Source organism: Lagenorhynchus albirostris, chromosome 6 (assembly GCF_949774975.1).
Source record: "Lagenorhynchus albirostris chromosome 6, mLagAlb1.1, whole genome shotgun sequence".
NCBI classification, from domain to species: Eukaryota; Metazoa; Chordata; class Mammalia; order Artiodactyla; family Delphinidae; genus Lagenorhynchus; species Lagenorhynchus albirostris.
The window spans coordinates 103,626,969-103,650,970 of NC_083100.1; the positions used below are offsets into that span (position 1 = coordinate 103,626,969).

At 40.9% G+C, this 24,002-nt stretch overlaps 1 protein-coding gene across 1 annotated transcript in view; it reads left to right on the plus strand.

The window, feature by feature from the left end:
- NCKAP5 (NCK associated protein 5) overlaps window positions 1–24,002 on the plus strand; it is a 1,037,966-nt gene that overhangs the window by 859,459 nt on the left and 154,505 nt on the right. The window contains exon 10 of the mRNA XM_060151527.1: window positions 2,209–2,328. Coding sequence (XP_060007510.1) covers window positions 2,209–2,328 — 120 coding nt within the window. The remainder of the gene's footprint in view (window positions 1–2,208; window positions 2,329–24,002) is intronic.

Genomic DNA, 24,002 nt, shown 5'->3' on the forward strand with positions numbered 1-24,002 from the left:
TCCTTATTTAGCTAAAAAGGTGAGAAGAGTGTAAGCTGTGCACTGAGCTATAGCTTGGCCTATCTCTTTGCCTAGAATGAATGAGCCTGGCAGTGATGATGCATCTCAGGTGAAGCCTCGGAAGCTAGACCCCTCTCTAGCTGCACACTTAGGTTGCCCCAAGGTTGTGTAGGAAACAGGCGCACTCACCGTTGTGACCGCTATTTAGGTCCTGGGGAGCAGAGCTGTGGACTGGGACCCTGTCTTGCTTGCAGAGACTTAAGTGAGGCCTGTAGCTGCCCCACCTCAGAATACACAGGTAGACACACAACAGTGTTGAGAAACTTAAAACTCTCTTTATCACACCATCACTGGAGAATAGAACTCATCATCATTAACCCCTTTAACAAAATCAGCACACAATTTTATCAAGCTCCTACTGCTCTGTGGGGTGCTATGCTAGGTGTTGAAGGAAAAGTGTCAGAACAGTATGCTCGTGCTGGTGTTTCTGTGAGTATCTCCTCGTGCCTTTGGAGGAGCGTGTCATCTGATTGACAAGATAAGTCCAGAGCCTGAAAGCAAATCAACACAGAGCAGTATCTCACATTAACTAAATGTCGTAGAAGAGGCATTGAGGGCTTACTGGAGTTCAGGAAAGGGAGCAGATAAAAGTGGAGGATGCCAGGTAAAGGCGTGGGGGAGGAAACAGAATTTGAACTGGATGTCAACCGAAGAGCCAAACTTGGACCAGTGGATGAGAAGCAAAAGGGAGGTCGGGGAGGGGGAAGGAGGCAGAATGCCTGGTGCTTTCGAGAACAGGCAGACCCTTGTTAAAGAGCGGGGTAAGAGCATGGTAAGAGCGGAAACCTATTCTTTTTTTTTTTCAAATCAGGAAATAGTGTAAGATAAAGTTTGAAATGTAGAAAAGGGTCAGCTTTTGAAGAACCTTGCCTTGGGGCTTTATTCTACCGGCTGTTCCTTGAACCCCACCAAAGAGGGTGTAGACATGTCAGTATAAGTACTGTCTTTATCACAAGTTAACTTGGAAGGCAGCTCCTGGGTGGGATTCTAGAGCATTCTAAAGCTCCCGCATGTCAGCCCCCCTCATGAAAGCTCCTTGGTGTTTGAACTATTCAGAAGAGCTGCTCTAAGGGGATGCTGAGGTCCGGTTCTTCTACTTCCTCCCCAACACTAAGACCAGAACATCCCAAAAGATATGGAAATCCACTAGTTCAGAGGATGGGCAAGGTTCAAGTGGCCTTATAAGCCTTCACTTCACAGTTGCTTCACTCCATCTAAATCCATCACTGACTCGGTTAGCCGCATTGAGAATTTCAACTCGTTTCCGCAAACGACAGAGGAAGCTTCCATCAAAAGTGATAGTTTCCATACGGTATTTGTTTTTCTCTTTCTGACTTACTTCACTCTGTATGAGAGACTCGGAGAAAAAAAAAAAAAAGTCATGAAGAATCTAGGGGTAAGATGGGAATAAAGACAGACCTACTAGAGAATGACTTGAGGATATGGGGAGGGGGAAGGGTAAGCTGTGACAAAGTGAGAGAGTGGCATGGACATATATACACTACCAAACGTAAAATAGATAGCTAGTGGGAAGCAGCCGCGTAGCACAGGGAGATCAGCTCGGTGCTTTGTGACCACCTAGAGGGGTGGGATAAGGAGGGTGGGAGGGAGGGAGACGCAAGAGGGAAGAGATATGGGGACATATATATAACTGATTCACTTTGTTATAAAGCAGAAACTAACACACCATTGTAAAGCAATTATACTCCAATAAAGACGTTAAAAAAAAAAGTGATAGTTTCTTTAGTTGATCAAATCTCTATTCACTGTAAAAACATTGTCCTGTGGTTTGTGCTTTATGATTGCTTTTATGAAGACAATGAAAAAGCCAGATATATAGGTGGAAACTTAAATTGACGTTATATTGCTGAGATTTACCATCTTCAAAAATAGCATGCTAGATTAATGCATTTCTGATTTCAAGGTGCTTTTTTTTTTTTTCAAGTAGGTCTTCCCTGAACATAATAATTCTATCAGACAGTGGGCTGTGGAAGAAAACATTGTGTGTGATCTATTTCTGGGGGGCTTGAAGGCTTAAAATACTATTTTTTACTAATGTGCCTGAAATATCAGATGAAATATAGTATTAATATGCAAAAGTGTCTTAATGGTAATAGACTTTTTTTTCTTTCAATGTGTTTGTTGCAGGATCTAAGGGAGGAATGTGTAAAGTTGAAAACGAGAGTGTTTGATTTGGAACAACAGAATCGAACGCTAAGCATCCTTTTCCAACAGCGAGTCAGACCAACTTCTGATCTGCTCCTCCAGGTATGTGTTTCTGTGCAAAACAGTCTTTGCTACTGAAATGCTTGCTATTGACAGGAAGTGAGTTAACTTCAAAAGGTACCACTATCTCCATGGGCAAGACATATTGCGTCGGAACCTCCATTCTCTCCCCTCTCAAGGGATGTCATTAAAATTGAATGTCTCTTAAATCTCTTGACTCTTTAAACCTAATTTTGATAAAGAAATGCATCAACAAATAATAAACAGGTAAAAGGAAACAATCAGAGGTATCAAGTGAAACCGGGGAATGGAGTCAGCAAATAATTGATGGCTCTGGGGACGAGTATTAGTAGTCTTGCACTCCCTGATAAGCAAGGCGGAGTTTTATGTGATGCCGAAGTACATTTCTTTATTTCAAACTCTCTGTAAGCAAAACTACAGCTGGGGTATGTTGTACTTTCATCTCTCTCTCTCTCTGCAGCCTGCCTCCTCACAACCTAATACACTCCGCCTCAGTCTTTTACAGGTTCTCTTCGTCTAAGCGTTCTCACCAAACTCTTCCGGTTGCCTTCATAACAGGGAAAGTTGTGGAAAGGCAAACCATTTGAATCATTTTGAAGCTGCCCCCCGAGAAAGCACTAGAAAATATATCTGACTGCAGGGAGACACGTGGATTGGCAAAGGGGTCTAGAAGGCTGATCTTTGCTGTTTCCTATTTTTTTTTAATGCTATTAATGTTCATATTTGCTCAGACAAGCTCCAAGTTTGTAAAGGATAACCCCCAGCTGCCTGGTCTGATTGACTAAAGGAAAGGGGAAAGACAGAGATACCCTCTAGACTAGCCTGTCACCACTGTAGCTGCTAGCCATGTGGTGCTATTGAAATTAAACATTAATTTAAATTAAGTTTCTATGTCAAACTAGTCAGATTTCAAGTGTTGAAAAGCCACACATGGCCAGCAGCTACCATGTTAGACAGTGTTTGTACAGAACATTTCCATCATGCTAGAAAGTTCAGCACTTTTCCAGATGGTTGAGACAGTGTTGCTAATTTACCCTCTGAACTTTGGCACAAACATCTTTCCCTGACTCCTCAGGGAAATAATGAGAAATTGCAGTTCATTTCAGAGGAAGAAAGATGTTTGGTAAAACCGCACATCAAAATGTAATCCTCCCCCCCCAACCCGCCTCCGATGAAGAGAAAAGAGCTCTCTGAATTGTAAAATAGATCTCATCTCTTAAATTAATTTTCTCTCTGCTTTATCTATTAGCGCATAATTCATAATTTATGACTCATAAATTGTGTGGAAAAAAAATCATCTATCTCTATTCTGTTTCCTGATCCTGCCCACGATAAATGTTGGTCAGAGAGAATGTTGCATCTGTTAAAAGTTGTATGTCATTTGCTCTCTTATAATGAAGATCCACTATTGTAATTGCTTTTCACAGCTATTGCATGTTCCTGAATTTTTCCGTTTTACGTGTTTTAACTTGAGGCTTTTCTGGAACAATTTTTAAGGATCTACAGTCCCTGTTTGTGAACCATGATGGTTCATTTCCACAGTAAACACATGTGCCATAGATATTTAAGCTTCTTCATTGGCTGACGCAAATTTCTTAAATACATATCCAACTGGCAGGGGGTGGTGTTTGCGCTAACAATGGAACTCAGTGTTTACTCCTTGGGTGTCTTCAGCCAACACACTGTTTCTCCCCAAATAGACCTCACTTCCAGGAGCCATTCTAATTTAAATGCCATTTGTAAAAGATGGGCTAATAGTAGTTCTGGACGTAGAATAATAGCAAGGATGATGCCTGCCCTCTAACATCTCAGGGCTCACAGCCATAGACAAAGTTGCTGGTTTTTCAGGTGGTCTGTTCATTATATGACCTGTGGCTTTTTAGTTTTCTGGTGGCACAAATACATATCATGGAGCACCGGCTAAAGGAAAAGCAGTTTGAGCTTGCTCTGCACCTGTGGAAGCTCTGTAATTATTTGTTGAATGGAATAATGAATAAATGACCCAGATTCATTCTGCAAGTTGGGGAGTTACTTTACATACACCTAAGAGAGGTTTATACCCCTACCTCTTCTTCTGAATGTTTCCTGTCTTGTGTGGAGGCTTTGGAACTATGCAGCCATGCTGGTCCAGCCCAGTTTGTTTGAGGGTGTGGCTGGTGAGCACAGCAAGCCCACCAGTGTGCCTGGTCCCGAGTATGAGAGATGTTACAGCTTCTGCCCGTGGACTGGAGATTCAGTACAGAAGATTTCTAAGTAGGTTTCTATGTATCTTAAAAAACTGCATTAGTTGTCATCTGCTGAATACAGCCTGATGATTCTCTATAATCTAAGTAGCCACCTGAAGAGAAATACAGAAAGAAGATTGTTGAACACATTGTGATTTTAGTAGATACATTGTAAGTTGTAGAAAAGAAAATAATTTATAGGAAATAGCTAATTATTTGTCCCTCAAAAACAGAATAAGAGGTTACATGGATATTCTTTAGCAAATTCTGATATAAGAGGAACAAAAGGATAGTTCTAAGGATTCGTTGACAGATTCTGGGAAACTTACAAAGGGAACCAGTCCATGATGGGAAAGGAAAGAAGTCTAACCTGAAATTTAAAATCTTAAGAATGGCCATAAACTTCTCTGTCGATTCCAGTTTCCAGAAAAGCATCTCTGGGACTATGGGTGGAAGCAAGTCAGATTAATAAGGGCCTCCATATTAAAATCAATAATTTGAGCTAAATTCTAATGGATTAAGAAACCAGTGTAGCAAATAAAATCTAAAAGTAACATTCTTAACGGAACTGGAGTCTATAACTAACCTCATTTGAACTCGCTGGCCAGATTAACCAATGCTCACCATTTCCTCTTATAAATTATATTAGATTACACTCTCAATTTACCAAACATTGACAACTAGTTGAAACTCTCTACTAAGAGTACTTAATTCTCTTACCAGTTGAGTTGAACTTCCACCATGAATGAGTTATGTTTGTAACTCAGTATGTTCACATGACTAGTACTTGTCACGGTGATTATGAAATTTTTAGCTACTTTATAAACGGATGAAATGTGGTGCAAAAAGAATTGTTTCTATAAAATAAAGTTGAGTGCTTCAAAAACACTATAAAGGCACGTCCCTAAAAACATTTGTGATCAAATGAAATATAGGTGTGTAACTGCAAAAAAAAAAAAAAATGTGGGAGATGGGAATTGTATTAAATGTAGAGGCATTCTGCTTGCAAATTGCTTCTCAGGTGGTTTTAAGTTCTTGTTCCACTATTAAGAAAAACAAAACCTAGAAATCATAGACAATGCATAAAGCATGTGTTTGATGCCCCCAAAAAAAAAACACAAAAGACATTGGAGGACTCTAATGATATGATTCCTAGGCAAAAAAGCCAGCCTTGGCCCTACCAAAAAAAAAAAGTGCTAGATACTGTTCTCCAACCTTTATAGTGTTCACCAGTTTATCTCCATCACAGTACTTTCAGGTACGAACTATCTCTATACCCATTCTACAGATGAGGACACTTAGGCACAAAGAAGCTGTGTCACCCAGTGGTAATGGACAGACTGGGGATTTAAATCCGTGGTCAGGGTCCGCTTCCTCCCTTTCACTTCCTGTCTGTGCTCCCTCTACGTGGAATACAAATGGACACGGGGAACGCTTTTCTGATTCTGTACTCTGACAGACATTTTGCTTAACGGGCCCACCTGTGCTCAAATCAGTTCAGAGGGCTTCTGCAGTGTAATCGCCTACTATATTTACACATTTCTGAAAGCCTGTATTTACACATTTCTGAAAGCCTCTTGCACATTTCTGAAAGCATCCAAGATTTTCCCCTCTCCTGTGCGTTCTGCTCTTGTCTTGCTTTGGACACCTGTGTTATCGTCATCTTGATAGGACATTATTCTCATATTTTCTGCCTAACGCAGTTTATTCTTCTCCTTCTTATCTGATATTTCAAAGGTCCTATACTCATATCCTTGGGCCAAGATAGAAAGAAAAGAATGTTATAGTGTAGATTATTCTCACAAACAGTTGAGAATCTGACAGCTTAGAACCAAGGTGTAAAACTTTGCTGTCACTTCTGAGAGCGTTGACTTTTTTTTGCTAGTGTTTTTATATTATTTCAGATGAGATGAGACTATTTTAAAATTATCTTTGTGCTTCTGATGTATTTTTCGTTCATTGCATCCTTATTTTATTTAATTTCATATGCAATTATGGCATCCTAGAGTTACATGGTACTGACGGTGGAGGTCATGCAGTGCAACCCCCATAACTAGGGATTTCATGTTAACTTTTATTTCACCTAAATAGGAATCTCCTTGAGGGCAGCAATTATGCTGTGAATGTTGCATTTTACCCTCCCACAGATATTATCACCATTCATAATACATAGTCAGTGTATACTTGGATGGCTTAACATTTAATTCAATATTTTTTTAACTTTTTATTTTATGTTGGAGTATAGCTAATTAACAATGTTGTAATAGTTTCGTGTGCACAGCAAAGCGACTCAGCCATACATATACGTGTATCCATTCACCCCCAAACTCCCCTCCCATCCAGGCTTCCACATAACATTGAGCAGAGTTCCCTGTGCTATACAGTAGGTCCTTGTTGGTTATCCACCTTAAATGTAGCAGTGGGTACATGTCAATCCCGAACTCCTGAACAATCCCTTCCCCCCACCCTTCCCCCTAGTAAACATAAGTTTGTTCCCTAAGTCTGTGAGTCTGTTTCTGTTTTGTAAATAAGTTCATCTGTATCATTTCTTTTTAGATTCTGCATATAAGCAATATCATACGATATTTCTCTTTCTCTGTCTGACTGACTTCAATCAGTATGACAATTTCTAGGTCCATCCATGTTGCTGCAAATGGCGTTATTTCATTATTTTTAATGGCTGAGTAATATTCCATTGTATATATGTGCCACATCTTCTTTATCCATTCATCTGTCAATGGACACTTAGGTTGCTTCCATGTCCTGGCTATTGTAAATAGAGCTCCAGTGAACATCGGGGTGCATGTATCCTTCCAGACCATGTTTTTCTCCGGATATATGCCCAAGAGTGAGATTGCAGGGTCATATGGTAGCTCTATTTTTAGTTTTTTAAGAAACCTCCATCCTGTTCTCCATAGTGGCTGCCCCAATTTACATGCCCACCAACAGTGTAGGAGGGTTCCCTTCTCTCCGCACCTTCTCTAGCATTTATTGTTTGTGGATTTTTTGATGATGGCCATTCTGACTGGTGTGAGGTGATATCTCATTGTAGTTTTGATTTGCATTTCTCTAATAATTAACGATGTTGAACATCTTTTCATGTGCCTCTCGGCCATCTGCATGTCTTCTTTGGAGAAATGTCTACTTAGGTCTTCTGCGCATTTTGTGATTGGGTGGTTTGTTTTGATGATATTAAGCCACATGAGCTGTTTGTAAATTTTGGAAACTAATCCCTGGTTGGTCCCGTCATTTGCAAATATTTTCTCCCAATCTGTGGGTTGTCTTTTCGTTTTGTTTATGGTTTCCTTTGCTGTGCAAAAGCTTTTGAGTTTAATTAGGTCCCATTTGTTTATTTTTATTTCCATTATTCAGGGAGATGGATTGAAAAAGATATTGCTGCAACTGATGTCAGAGAGTGTTCTGCCTTTGTTTTCTTCTAGGAGTTTTATAGTGACTGCAAAATGGACATTACAATAAGTCTAATTAATGTCTGTCACTATGAACAGATTTCTTTTTCTTGTGATGAGAACTTTTAAGATCTCTTAGCAGATTTCAAGTATTCAATACAGTATTAATAACTAGAGTCACCATGCTGTACATTACATCTCCAGAAGTTATTGATCTTATAACCGGAAGTTTATACCTTTTGATCCCCTTTATCAGTTTCACCAACTCCCCACCCCCACCAATCTGTTCTTTCTTTCTATGAGTTCTTTTTTTAAAAAAAAATTCCACATGTGAGTGAGATCATGCAGTTTTTACTTCTCTCTGTCTGACTTATTTCACTTAGCATAATGTCCTCAAGGTCCATCCACGCTGTCACAAATGGCAAGATGTCATTCTTTTTTATGGCTGAATAATATTCTATCACATATATGTAAATATATAAATATATCTCTAAAATACATTTATATCTTATATATATATATCATATATATCACATTTTCTTTATCCATTTATCCATCAGTGGAGACTTGGATTGTTTCCATGTCCTGGCTACTATAAACAATGCTGCAGTGAACATGACAGTGCAGATAATCTCTTCTTTGAGATAGTGATTTCATCTACCTTGAGTTTAGGCCCATAACTGGAGTTGCTGGATCATATGGTAGTTCTATCTTTTAATTTTTTGAGGCACCTCCATACTGTTTACCGTTGTGGCTGCACCAATTTACATTTCCTGCCAAGAGTGTACAAGGGCTCTTTTTTCTCCACATCCTCACCAGCATTTGTTATCTCTTGTTGTTTTTTTTTTTTGTGGTACGCGGGCCTCTCACTGCTGTGGCCTCTCCCGTTGCGGAGCACAGGCTCCGGACGCGCAGGCTCAGCGGCCATGGCTCACGGGCCCAGCTGCTCTGCGGCATGTGGGACCTTCCTACACCGGGGCACGAACCTGTGTCCCCTGCATCGGCAGGCGGACTCTCAACCACTGCGCCACCAGGGAAGCCCATCTCTTGTTTTTTTGATAATACATCCGAACAGTTGTGAAGTGATATCTCATGCGGTTTTGATTTGCATTTTGCTGATGATTAGTGATCTTGAGCACCCTTTCATGTTCCTGTTGGCTCTTTGAATATTTTCTTTGGAAAAAAGCTTATTCAGGTCCTTTGTCCACTTTTTAATTGGATTATTTGATACTTTGCTATTGAGTTGTATGAGTTCCTTATTTATTTTAGATACTACCCCTTATCAGATGTGTGGTTTGAGAATATTTTCTCCCATTCTGTAGGCTGCCTTTTATTTTTGTTGATTGCTTCTTTGGCTGTGTAGAAGCTATTTAGTTTGATGTAGTCCCATTTGTTTATTTTTGCTTTTGTTGCTTGAGCTTTAGTGTCACATCCTTGAAATCATTGCCAAGACGAATGTCAAGGAGGTTTTTTTCCCCCTATGTTTTTATTATAGGAGCTTTATGGTTTCATATCTTACATTTAAGCCTTTAATTCATTTCGAGTTAACTTTGTGTGACTGGTGTAAGATAGGGGTTTAGTTTAATTCTTTTACCTGTGAATATCCAGTTTTTCTAGCACCATTAATTGAAGAGCCTGTCTTTTCTCCATTGAGTATTTTTGGCTCCCTTGTCAAATATTAGTGACCATATTATGCATGGGTTTATTTCTGGGTTCTTGATTCTGTTCCATTGCCCTGTGTGTCTGTTTTTATGCCATTTCCATACTGTTTTGATTACTATTGCTTTGTAACACAGTTTGAAATCAGCAAGTGTTATATCTTCAGCTCTATTCTTCTTTCTCAGGACTCCTTTGCCTATTCAGGGTCTTTTGTGATTCCAGACAAATTTCAGGATTGTTTTTCTATTTATGTAAAAAATGCCACTGGAGTCTTGATAAGGGTTGCACTGAACCTATAGACAGCTTTAGGTAGTATGGATATTTTAATGATATTAATTTCTCCAATCCATGAACATAAGATATCTTTCCATTTATTTGTGTCATCTTCAGTTTCTTTTATCAGTGTCTTATAGTTTTCATTGTAGAGACTTTTCACTTCTTTGGTTAGATTTATTCCTAAGTATTTTATTCTTTTTGATGCTATTATAAATGGGATTGTTTTCCTTGTTTCTTTTTCAGATAATTAGTTGTCAGTGTATCGAAACGCTCTTGATTTCTGTATGTTGATTTTGCGTCCTGCAACTTTATTCAATTCATGAATATCTAAAAGTTTTTTATGAGGTTTTTACATTTTCTATATATAAAATCACATCATCTGCAAATAGAGACAATTTTACTTTTTGCTTTCTGATTCTAATGTCTTTTATTTATTTTCTTTGCTTGAGTGCCCTTACTAGAATTTCCAGTACCATGATGAATAGGAGTGGTGATACTGGGCACCCTTGTCTTGTACCTGATAGAGGAAAAGCTTTCATCTTTTCACCACTGAGTATGATGTTAGCTGTGGCCTTATCATATATGGCCTTTATTATGTTGAGGTATATTCCTTCTCTACACAGTTTGTTGAGCTTTTATTATAAATGAATGTTGAATTCTGTCAAATGCTTTCTCTGTGTCTATTGAGATGATGTCTATTGAGATGATCTGTGTCTATTGAGATGAGAGGATTTTTAAAATTCTATTATTGTGATATATCACACTTACTGATTTGCATATGTTGAACCATCCTTGCACCCAAGGGATGAATCCCAACTGACTTTGCTGTATGATCCTTTTAATGAGCTGTTGAAATCAGTTTGCTAGTACTTTGTTCAGAATTTTTACATCTATATTCCTCAGGGACATTGGCCTGTAGTTTACTTTTCTTGTAGTGTCTTTATCTGGCTTTGGTATCAGGGTGATACTGGCCTCATAAAATGAATTTTGGAGCGTTCCTCTCCTCTTCAATTTTTTGGAAGAGTTTGAGAAGATTTGGCATCAGTTCTTCTTAAATCTTTGGTAAAAATTTACCAGTGAACTACCAGGTCCTGGTCATTTCTCTGTTGGGAGGTTTATGGTTACTGATTCAATCTCCTTACTCATTCTTAGTCTGTTTAGAGTTTTTGTTTCTTCATGATTCACTCTTGGTAAGTTGTTTGTTTCTAGGAATTTTTCAATTTATTCTACATTATCCAATTTGTTGGCATATAGTTGTTCAAAGAAGTGTCTTATTATCCTTTGCATCTGCGGTATCAGTTGTAATGTCTCCTCTTTCATTTATCATTTTATTTATTTGAGTCCTGTTTTTCTCTTGGATAGGCTAGCTAAAGGTTTGTCAGTTTTGTTTATCTTTTCAAAAAACCAACTCTATAGTTTTGTTAATATTTTCCATTATTTTTTATTTTGTTTATTTCTCCTCTTTTTTTTTTATTTCCTCCCTTCTGCTACTATTGGGCCTCATTTATTCTTCTTTCTCTAATTCCTTGAGGTATAAAATTTGTTTATTTATTTGAGAGTTTTCTTTTGTTTCGATGTATGTGTTTATCCATGTAAACTTCCCTCTTAGAACTGCTTTTGCTGCACCTTGTAAGTTTTTGTATGTTGTTTCCATTTTCATTTGTCTCAAGATACTTTTTTATCTTTTCATCTCTTCTTTGATCCCTTGGTTGTTCAGGAGTGTGTTTTTTAAAAAAAATCCATGTATCAAATATTTGTGAATTTTCCTGTTTTTCTTCTGTTGTTGATTTCTAGTTTCATATCATTCTGTTTGGAAAAGATTTGGTATGATTCAATGTTCTTAAATTTACTAAGACTTGTTCTGTGGCCTACCATATGATCTATCCTAGAAATTGTTCTGTTTGCACTTAAAAAGAATGTGTATTTTGGTGCTGTTGAATGGAATGTTCTGTATGTGTCCGTTAGGTCTATTTGATTCATAGTGTTATTCATATCCACTGTTTCCTTGTGGATTCTCTGCTGGATGATCTATCCATTGTTGAGAGTAAGATATTAAAGTCTCCAACTATTACTGTATTGCTGTTTATGTCTCCTTTTACTTCTGTTACTCTTTGCTTCATATATTTCGATGCTCCAATGTTGGCTACATAAATATTTACAATTGTTATATATTCTAGGTGGACTGACCCCTTTATCATCATACTATTACCTTCTTAGTCGCTTTTGAGCATTTGCAGCTTAAAGTCTATTTTGTCTGATATACATATAGCTAACTCTGCTTTCTTTTGGTTACCATTTGTTTGAAATATCTTTTTCTATCCCTTCACTCCCAGGCTGTGTGTATCTTTAAAGCTAAAGTGAGTCTCTTGTAAGCAGCATATTGTTGGATTTTTAAAAATTTTATTCTGTGTCTTTGGATTGGAGAATTTAATCCACTTACATTTAAAGTAATTATTGATAGGTGAGGACTTATTACTGCCATTTGATTGTTTTCTGATTGTGTTGTTAAACCTTTGTTCCTTGCTTCTTTTTTTTTCTTCTTACTGATTTATTTTGTGATTTGATGACTTTTTGTAGCAGTATGCTTTGTTTATTGTAATCTTTTGTGTAACTACTACAGGTTTTTCCTTTGTAGTTATCATGAGACTTACATAAATATCTTCTATTTATGACATCCTGTTTTAAGCTGGTAACAACTTAACTTCAATAGCATACATAAACTTTACACTTTTTCTTCTCCCTTCTCACATTTTATGTTTAATGTTACAATTTACATATTTTTATATTGTGTATCAATAATAAATTACTGTGCTTATGGTTATTTTTAATACTTTTTTCTTTAACGTCTTAAGCTGGAGTTGTAAGTGAACTATGGAACACCATACCAATATTAGAAAATCTGGCTTTGCTTATTATATATTTACTGTTACCAGTGAGTTTCTTTTACCTACATTCATATACTTTCATGGTGTTAATGAGCATCACTTTATTTCCTGTGGAAGAACACCCTGTAGCATTTCTTGTAAAGCATGTCTGGTGGTGATGTTTATCAGCTTTTATTTGTTCGGGAAAGTCTTTATCTCTCCTTCATCTCTGGCATTCTTGGCTGTGCATTTGAATAAATGGTCACCTCCTCCAGCTTTTACAGGTTCATTCCAGCAGAAACAGTCCTAAACCATAATGCATATATTGTTTTTCTTGACTGTGTCCCCTAAACCCCATAGGTTTTTAAACATTTTATTTCTTTCTTTCTTTTTATTCTTTTCTTTTTTTTATGTTGCTCAAATGACTGGATAATTTCAAATGACTTATTTTCTAATTCACTGATTTATTCTTTTGCTTGGTTGAGTCTGCTGCTGAAGTTCTCTATTGAATTCTTCAGTCAGTGTATTATTCGGCTCTAGGATTTCTGTTTGGTTTTCTGGATGGGTTCTGTTTCTTTGTTGAACTTCTCATTTCATTTATGCATTATTTTTCTAATTTTATTTGGTTGTCTGTGTGATCTTGTAGTTTACTAAACCTCTTGAAGAGGATTATTCAGAATGTTTTGTCAGACGGTTCCTAGATCCCTATTTCTTCAGGGTCAGTTATTAGAGCTTTATTAGTTTCTTTTGATGGCATGATGTTTACCTGATTCTTTGTAATCCTTGACTCTTTGCATTGGTATCTGTGCATTTGAGAAAGCAGCTTCCTCTTCCAGACTTTACAGATTCACTTGGGCAGAGGCAGTCCTTCACCTGTCAGCTCAGCTTGGGGTTCTGACGAGTCAGCTGGTAGCATCCTTAGAAGTGGGGCTTGCTATCAGGGTTTCTATTTGAGGGAGGCCACTGCCCAAGCTCTGAGTTCAGGGGTGCCACTGGCTGGGAACAGTTGACTAGGACTACTGGCTTGGTTCTTTTCCCCAGTGCAGCTGTAGAATGGACTCCACAGTTGCTTGCATTCGCTGGTCAGGCTTCCTAGTCGGGTGCTATACTCAGTAGTTAAGGGGGCCTGCAAATTTACTTCCCTGCAGTGGCCAGGGTCATAGAACTGCTGGAATGGCTCACTGTCTGGGGACCAAGGCCAGGCAAAACTGTCCCCTGAGCTCCCTGGTCAGGAAGAGCCACTGACTTGATTCTGCAGATGGACAGAGCTATTGACTGGGTTTTCTGCTCAGGTGCCCCTATAAGTGCAGCTACAGAGTGGGCCACTTAGCCTCCCAGGTGCTCTCGTTATGCTTCCTGATCAGGCAAGACTGAGGGCTATCCTCAACAGTAGGTGGGGTAGCAGCCTACTTCCCTGCCCAGGTGGTGCAGCAGAACAGGCCCGAAGGCCAGCATTGCTTGTTGTCTGGGGATCAAATCAGGCAGAATTGTGCATCAAGTACTCTGGCCACATGGGCTTGGCTCTGACGATGGGCAAAGACACTGGTTGGGATCTCCTCCTCCACCGTGAGGAGGAACTTACTCTGCCCAGATCTAAGTGCTGGTTACTGTAAGCCCTGCCCCCCGCTTTGATGTGATCTCCAGTGTCAAGCCCTGCAGCTTCCTTGTGATCCCCATGGGGTGAGACCCAAATGGGCCTCCCAGGGGGTGACCCACAGTGCTGGGAAGGTGGATGTCCACCTTGGGCTCTTTGTGTCCCACTAGAGAAACCATAGGCCCCAGGGGCCCTCTCTGTGTGGCTCTGTGTCATCCTGAGGGAGGGGTGATGGGATTAGAGTCTAGCCGTTCCTTTTACCCTTCTAATGAGGTCTTTCGTGGTCTCCGTGGTCCCAAGGGGTGCTGCCGGCTCACCTCCGTCTTCTGGGGTTTTCACAGTGGTGTCTTGCCTATGTTGGTGTCTCTAGCTGGTCTTCTAGCGAAGGGGACTGAATTCAGGAATGACCTATGTCACCATCTTGATGACATCACCCTTGAGGGAGATGCTTCTAACGACAATAAGATTGTAATATTCTTGATTTGTAATATTCTTGGCCTTTTTCTGTCTGCTTATGTGTATTTTTGTATCAATCCACTGTACCTAGGTGCCCAGTTCATATTTTTAATCCTTTTATTTATTTCTGAGAAGCAAAGATTTTTAGGCATTTACATTCTTCACTACCTTGGAACTGGCCATTGGATAATGAACACAGCCTCACGGAAGTACCCGGAATTGAACAATCAAGGAGCCAGGCCAAAGGCATCTCCTCTAGGGTATTTGGCCATTCAGAGAAATTGGAAAACGCCAGCCATATAAAACATTTTTAAATGTATGTAATTTGCTTTTTAAAAGGTCTACCTATCTGCCTTTTGGGTACTTTCAAAATATATACAGTTAAGTGAGATGAAAAGAAGAAATCATTATGAGGGCATTGGAATAACATGGAAAGCAGGGAGGGAAGGAGGGACTGGGTCAAGGATGGGACAGTGGGTCTTGAGTTCTGGCATAGAAGGGTTTCATTCTGATTGATGTGTGCCTCTCTTGAGCCACAAGCCATGAAAGAGTCAAGAGAAAAGGCAGGAAAATCTGCACAAGGTTAGAGCAGCTACCTGGCTTCCCATGCGAGGATGTACATTTGCCTTATGAGTTTCTACAACCGATCAGCTCTGCCCTTGAGCTGCTTGTGTGCTGGCCTCAGCGGCAGCCTCCAGCCCTGTCTGATTTAGAAAGATCCACAGAGCAACAGCAGGAGCAGGCCGGCGATGCTTCAGGGATGCTGAGGACTGCCAGGGTCCATCCAGATGGCGGAGCACCCACCAGCAGTGACCCGTCATCCCGTGTGATCAGAGCACCGTGCTGGCTTTTCCTTATGGACAGCTGCCAACCATGAAAACGCACGGAGGGTGTGCAGCAGGGATTCTCTCTTACACACGGAGCCCTGGGAAGGACATTAACTTGTCTGAGGTACAGAAAGTGGCATCTCTGAGAAACCGGGGACCCTTTGAAAGATCACACGACTCCTGCAGGGCAGGCCTTGCAGATGCCTCACACGAGGTTGGCTTGGGAGCAAGTAAGAGCAGCAGAGAAGATGAAGAATCTGCAGGGTTACGGCGGGATGTGATTTTCTCCTCTGCGGGATGCACCCAAGGCCCTCTGTCAGCTCCCTTTACCTTCAGCAGCCTCGCTCGTCTTTTTTCCCTGACACAAATACTCCAGCCAAGCAGAAACACCCTCACTCCACACAGCATGACATAGGTTTTCCTTCAACTGTCCCATTTTGTATGTCATTGCCCCGTTCAAAATGCTGTTCGGCCTACCCTCATCCCACCCACGGCCCCCGCTCTCCATTCAGTTAACCAGCTGGGAGCGCCAAGGGTCTGTTGGTGCTGGAGCTTCAGGGGTAAAATGCATTTCCTCAACAGCTGCGGTCTGCAGATGCCATGCAGAGCAGAGTGCTATGGTGAGGGGCACTTGGTGGGGGGCAGGGTAGGGCTGGAGGCTAATTCTGTTGGGCGAGGGCCCTGGGGAAGACCTAACAGAGGAAATAATGCCCCTACGTGTGTCTAAACAAATGAAGAAGAGCTTGTTAAGCGGACAAGGGAGAGCAGACGTGCCAGCCGGAAGGAACCGTCTGTGTATGAAGGCACGCTTCCGGTCCTGTTTCTGAAGCTACAGGCTTTGGCAGCGGTCCTGGAATAAGCACCCCTGGCCCTCAGTCCCCACACACACCTGGCTCACCAGGTTCCAGTCTGTATTAATATGTTACTTTGTAAGTATGCTACAGGTTTTTTTCTCACGTGTTTGTTCTTCATTCCCAAATCAGTTGAGGAATGTTTTCTGTTTTTGTTTTTTTTTTTGCACAAGACCCAGGCTTATCGGTTCATGTGTCATGGTGTGCTTCCTGCCTGCAGTATTGTCGAGGGTACACGTGGTCTGTGAAGGAAGTCAGGGTCGATTCCTACTCTGGACTTGGCTTGCTATGACTTTTATTTTCATAGGGACAAGGGCCTTGCCTTATTTACCTCTGCATCCTCCCAATGCGTACCTCTTAACAAAGCGAGCCTTGATAAATGTTGAGTGAATGAGTGACTGAGTGAACCTCTGGGGCGCATGGAAAGGCTTGCCGACAGGGAAGGAAGAAGGAGATGGCTTCACAAAGGAAGTGACCACGAGGGGGAAAGAAGAGAAGGGAAGGAGAGCAGTCCTTAGGGCGCTGTGCACATCAGACGTAGAAGGCTGACTTTGCAATATTATGTTTAGAGAAGTTGGGACGACCAGGGGAGCTTCTCTCTTCTTTTTAATGCATTCAGTTTTGTTATTGTTTGGTTGGTTTTTGCTTTACTTTTATCTCTTCTTGTTGTCAGTGAGATCTCAGATGTGGTTTACATCTTGGAATTGTTTGTACCCTATTGATACAGAGAACTGTATTACATGATATATCTTTGGCTGAGGGACTGAGGTTCCATATGGTTTCATGGACCATAGTGAGTTTTTAATCTCTCCCATCCCAACCCCCTACCCAAATTTTAAGTTACTTAATGGAAGGCACCTGGCTTCCTGTTCTTTGTCTCTTCCTAAAACTAGAGATATGCCAAATATGTATTAATTGCTTTCAAGAGCACATGGCTGGCTCTGCATAAACCAACCTGTCACCTGAAACAGTGAAAAATCTGATGTTCTAAAAACAGCATTGCGAACTGAATTGCTTAAAGGGGCTGAGCCAGGTGAAGGGATAAGCAAAGGAGGCTCTGTACTCGGCTGCCACTAGCGGTCATGTGGAAATGCTTGTTAGATGTTACCGTAGATTTAGACATTTTAAGAAACTGGAAATGCAGACACTTGTGTGCAGCCTCCTGACTTTTAAATGTTGGCGCCCGATTCAACTATTTTATAACACTGAGGAAGCCCAATAAAACATCTGCAGGCCAGGTTTGACCTTGCAACCTGCTTTTCTTTCCTTTTTCTAGTGATGGTGGATTTTAATTTAAAACATGGTACAAATTCTCAGAATACCTGGGCACCAGGCTTCACACTCGTATTCATAATACAGCTAGAATATATTCCTGTGTTCATTATTTCAAGAAAAATTCATTGACCGTCTACTGAGGACACAGAATTTATCATTTAATAAGGAGACAGATAATATGAACAAACAATAGTGCAGTAGAGTAGTAAATGAAACAGCAATATTTACCAGCAGAGGTCCTCAGAGGAAAGAGTGATTTTATCTGGGGTATCAGGGAAGCCTTTTAGGAGGTGGTGACAGCTAAAATGGACCTTGAAGGACACATAGGAGTTTGTTAGGGTAACAAACAATTCTTAGACTAGATTCAGGACTAAGCTTAGTACTGGGGTTTATATTTAGATCAATCCCAGAGTCTGGCTTTAATCACGACTGTAAAATTATAAAATTGTCTTCACCTGATTTGGTCTTGTTTGGCCTTCCCAAACCCTTCCAGCAATATCAGATTAACTCACTGAGCTCTGTGGAAACACAAAAACCTCTGAGGAGTTGCCATGCTAGTTGAATTCTCTGCCACTGTGACCTTCAACAGCCGTTCTTTCTAGCTTTTTATCTGAGTGGAATCTAGTTAAGCTAAATTAAAAAAAACTGATGAAAAATACAGAGCCCTCCGCGTCTGAGGTTTGTTTTAAGAATTTTAACATTAAACGAAGGTTTCAAACCTGAACATAAATCAACATTATATTGAAACAGACTAAGTGATTGAAATGTAAATTCAGGAAATGTACCTTGTAGCATGTAACCTTCAGGCTATATATTTTTTTCATATTTCAAACATATAGGAAAACTTGATAATTCTGAATTTGGTGAATTTCATGCAGTCGATGTTTATCATAGTAACCTTAAAAGCTGCCCCAGTAAAAATCGTTATGAAGCATTGCATTTTCATGAATTGTGGATAACTGTAAGCATTTGGAAATGCAAGGCAGCACGGAAAGTACTGAGAAAGGCATGGTGATGTTTACCTGGGGATTTGAGTATGCAGATTGGAGCATTAATTTCTTGGCACTCAAAGTTGTGGAATGTCCGTTGCTATCAGTGGATGTTACACCAGGGAAATTTTATCCCTGGCACGAAAAGATGAAGTAACCCAAACTCTGACATGAAAGACCAGTGTTTCCAGGAGCGAAAGCAATTTGGCTTTGTTCTGTCACCTCTCTTACCATGAGGATACACTTGTCTGAGAGCTGCCTGACATGTTCGAGAACCACTTCGTGGAACCAGGTAGCGATTCGCAATCTGCCAAAGCTCTCTAGGAGACTCTAGAACAAGTCTTTAACTGATCAGCCTTCGGTGATGACGCATATCCTTGAAGCCCTGGCTGCATGGGTCAGGGAAGGGAGGGGAGGTTGGGGTATATACCAAGGAGACACAAAGAAGCATCTGAAATCTCTCAGCAGAGCCGACCTAGAATGGGCTGAGACTCCATGAGGAGAGAACTTCAGGCAGGTGTGAAGCTCAGTGCAGCTTGGGATAGTCAGACTCTAGAGACAAATGGGAGTGGCCTTCAGCTGTGCCTGGCCTGCTGCGGTCGCTCAGGAATATGCTAGGACTGGATTCACAGTAGTCCCCAAACCGATCAGACAGATGGAGATAAATATTCCCAGGGCTCTCATATCCTGATGCACTGACGTGTAGCTTATGTACTTGGCCGCCCCAGAGCAGTCAGGACCAGCTTCAAGGGCACAAAGACATTCCGTCTCCCTCCTGCCACCACTTACACATATATATGCACATACAAGCTCAAGTCACATTTTCAAACATTCTGATGGACATCTTTGGACAGGTGAGGTGAGAGAGCACCTTTCTGAGATTGGAAAACCAGGGCGATATTGCTGAGTCTCCCATTCATAAAACTGTCTTCATTCAGTCCAGTTGCAGCAGCCTTTTCTGCCTTTAGAACAGCCTGTGCTGTGACCCCTGGCTCAGTTTCTACTGATCACCACCATCAGCCTCGTGTCTCAAAAGTAAGAACTAAAATAATTCCTGAGTTTTCTGCAAAATCGGGAAGTCAGACCCTTTACCTGCACGGAGGCCCCCTGGAATGAGGGATGCCATCCTGTAGGTCACAGGCCCTGTTCTGAAGACAGTGTCACTGCTGACTCATTGGTGACCTGAGACAGGCCACACAAACCCGTCACGAGCACCTCCAACCATACCCTGCGGCTGATAAACCTCTGCCTCTCTGTATCCCACAGGTAGGAGGGTAGAAGGACCAGGAGAGTACTTACCTATAAAGTGATGCAAAGTAAACGGAGCAGAGTTGTACGTGCAGAGAAATCACCCATGCAGTTGTGTCAGCTTAGAATGTGCTGCATTGAGGCTGCAAGGCGATTTCTACAGCTGGCTTGGGGGAAGACCAGGCCTCGTCAAATCTAGGGTTTTCCAAATGGGTATCTGATGGGGATGTCAATAAAGTTTGAGGTTGTGCTGTACCTTATTAGCAGACAGATCTCATCTCACTGAACCCTTACTCTTAGCCTGGAGTATTATTGCTTTTTTACAAACAGGAAGATAAAATTCCTAGAGGCTTCTTCTTAGCCAGGGTTCTTCTCCTGGTCCAAAGCTTCTGGCCCAAAGTACCCACTGCCAGCTCACGCCTTCATCTCCAATTCTCCCCTTCATTACTTTCCCCTGGCCTGCAGAAGGGAAGGCTGGAGCAGTAGCCTTCAGCAAATCAGCCGATTCAAAGGCATTTAAGGGTCTGTTTGGACTTGGCAATGTGCTACACTTTGGACAAATCAAGTTAAATACATTTGGGTGATGTCCTAATAATCTGAGTGATAGGCAGCACCATGGTGGGCCTAAATAATATTTCCCCAAATAAGGACAATGAATCTAATAGCCTAGTAACATGATCAAGTCACTCTCAATAGAAACATGTTTACGCCAAGGAATAAGAGAGTTAGAATATTATATCTCAACTTTCAAGATCATGTAAGCTACCCGCCTTGTTATCTGATACTCAGATTGATTCATGCCTGGTACAAGGTCACATGGGCCTGTTTAGGGCAGACAGAACCCAGGAGTCCTGATTCCCAGCACTGTGCCTTTTCCACCATGCAATGGGTAACACATTTGAAATTTGCCGGAATTAAGGAAGAGTAAGAACTCAGCAGGAGACATGTGCTGTTAGCCTAATAGGCAGCTTTGGGAAAACACCCGCCTCCAAGGAGGCATGATGGAGAGGACCAGAGAGGCAGGAAGGGAAGAGGAATCACTGTATGGAGGGGCAGAAAGACAACGAACACTAAGCTCCAAGCTCTCTTGAATTCAAGTCCCAACTCCGCCACAGTTTCTTTGGTTAGGTGACCAGGGGCAGGCTCCTGAAATTCCTAGAACCGTAATTGTCCATCCAAAAAAAGCAGTGAAAAATGTCTAAAACGCCTAGTCCACTGACTGTCATACAGGAGAAGCTGAACAAATGTTGTACTTTTTTCCTCTCTCTTCCTGTGAGGTCAGTGATCGGCAGCTGGGTAGCAGGGAAATAGGCGGTGCAGAAAGGTGATCTGTTTGTTCAGCAAGAATCTTTCTGAGAAACTGGTCTGAAAGGATGTGGTATCAGGCCCACATTTACTGCATTAAATCAGTTTCTCTTCACTATTGACTTGTTTGTTTGTTTGTTTGTTTTTGGATTTCCCTGGGAATTTGTATTTCTGGAGATTCTCTGGAGATACTGAGCTCTAAGTAGATCCTTACTGGCTTGTAGCTCAGTGACTCAGAGTGAACCTTTAAGCAAGAGTATGTGTATGAGATGTGCTGGAGTTGAATGAATTGGAAATACCCTGAATTAAGCTATTTATCTTATCTGCTGGTTAACTTTGAAGGGGAAGAGGGTCATGGCTGGATCACAGAATCCTTTATAGGTTTTTCCCCACATATAGCGAAAAATTTTCTTATAACCCAAAGATCTTCAGGGATCCTGTGAAGCCTGTCTATTACTTCCTTAAATAAGAAATGAATCCTAAATTAAGATTGAATCCTTGATGGTAGTCTGCATCATGAGCTACCTTCTACCTTGATTCATTCATCTTGTGTTAGACACTTTCTATTTTACATGATTCTTTCCTTTAGACCTGTTTTAAAACCCTTACCAAGTATGCTAGGTCCCTGAATGTCCACCTTTAAAAATTCAAAGTACAGACCCCCCTAAAAGCAAGAATTGTTTTCACGTTTCCCTTTTTATGGTTGCATTTCTTTCCCAGATAGCTAAATATTGAATGGGAGGGGTTGATAAAGGATCATGTCATAGGAATCATATTGCATAACAGGAATCTTTCAAAGCAATTTTAATGTGACGAAAATCAGAATTTCGTAACCGAATCTGCTGTGCAGTTTTTGATATGAGATGCATGCAGATGTTTTCCAATAAGCCTCGCTCATATTTCACTGTTCCGTGTGATGTTGTTCAAGGCAGGCATTGAGACGCTTGAATTAATGCACAGATCTCATAATAATATGAGTGCAAAATGCCATTACCATGACGCTGCAGCAGAATTTGCCATGAAAGTGGGGAAAGCCAAAATGCAAGAGATGATTGAGAAGCTGACGCCTCTGATGCAAACGTGTCTTCTCATTACAATGTTACATCCATGGCAAAAAGAAAAAATAACTGACTGCGTTAATTCCACACAAAACAGAACATTTGAGGTGCTCCTGCCTGCCCTTGGTGCAGCTGGATGGATTACCACCACTGATTGCTCACTAAGCTTCCAGACTGTTTACTTCAGGAGCTAAATGTTGCTGCTATTCTCAGACCAGATTGCTGAAACACTGAAGAGCCACATAACGTGGTATTCACTGGTGACTCCTCAAAGCAATTTTCTGATATCTAGACATTACCCTAATTAAGAGGAACCATTACACCCATTTCACCAAAGCTTGTGACCCCTTTCTGAAGAATATCTGCTTTATCTATTCATCCACCCGCAACCCCGACCCCAAATTTTCCCTTGTTCCCTTTCCCAGTCAATTCTCCATAATATCCAGCCCCAGGCAACCACTGATCTGCTTTCTGTCACTATGGATTAGTTTTGCCTTTCAAAAGTTGCATATAAATGAAATCAGATAATATATAGGCTTTGGTGTCTGGCTTATTTTGCTTAGCATGTGTTTGATATTCATCCGGGTAGCTGCTTGTATCAGTTCTTCCACAATGACTTGATCTTTTGATTTGTGTTGCGATGTGTCATGAGTACTTCCTCAAAGGCATTCGTGAGAATGTTCAGTAAGTTAATGACCAGCTTTTTGGTAGGAGATGCATTTGGGTCTCAGTTAATCGTTAAAAATGTTCCCAGGACTTGTTAGCCTAATGCAGTGTTGCCAAAAGGGAAGATATGTATTTTTAGCTGGATTCTAAGGAAAATAGATAAGTACGTAGAAAAGTTAGAACAAGATTTTTGGTGTTAAATACACCAGGGTTCAGGGTTCCAATTCAGTCTTTGCTACTCATTAATATCACGACCCTGGGCAAGTAACTTCATCACTAAAGTTCTGGTATCTCCTCTATGAAGAACAAAACCCAACATTTAGCTCTTGGTTGTTGTGTGTGTATGTTTTAAGAGTTAAGTGAGGGCATCCCTGGTGGCGCAGTGGTTGAGAGTCCGCCTGCCGATGCAGGGGACACGGGTTCGTGCCCCGGTCTGGGAAGATCCCACATGCCGCGGAGCGGCTGGGCCCGTGAGCCATGGCCGCTGAGCCTGCGCGTCAACGGGAGAGGCCACAGCAGTGAGAGGCCCACGTACCGCAAAAATAAAAAAAGAGTTGAGTGAGTTACCATACGGAAAGCATATAGTACAATGTATTAAACTGTAAATAACAGCTATTAAATTATATCACTTCTCTATCGTTTTTTGTACCATTTTCTTATATGTCTTTGCTTCTCTCACAGTGCTTAATGCACTTTTGGGAATTAATAACTCTTCATTGGCTTTTACTCTCAAGCATTTTGATAATTGCCTTCAGCCATTTTGGGTACACTTGTATACTTTGCAACATAAATGTGACCCATTTCCGACTTTTTAAAAGTATATAATTGAAAACCAACAGTATTTGCATTGCATGGAAGTTTGCCCATTTCATACACAATCATAAAATACTACACAAACCGTTCCACAGAATAAAAATCAGGTAAAGCTGTGTGTAGAATTGTATACAATTTGTAAGAGAAGCACAGTTAAGCCACTATTATTCCGTTATGTTAGA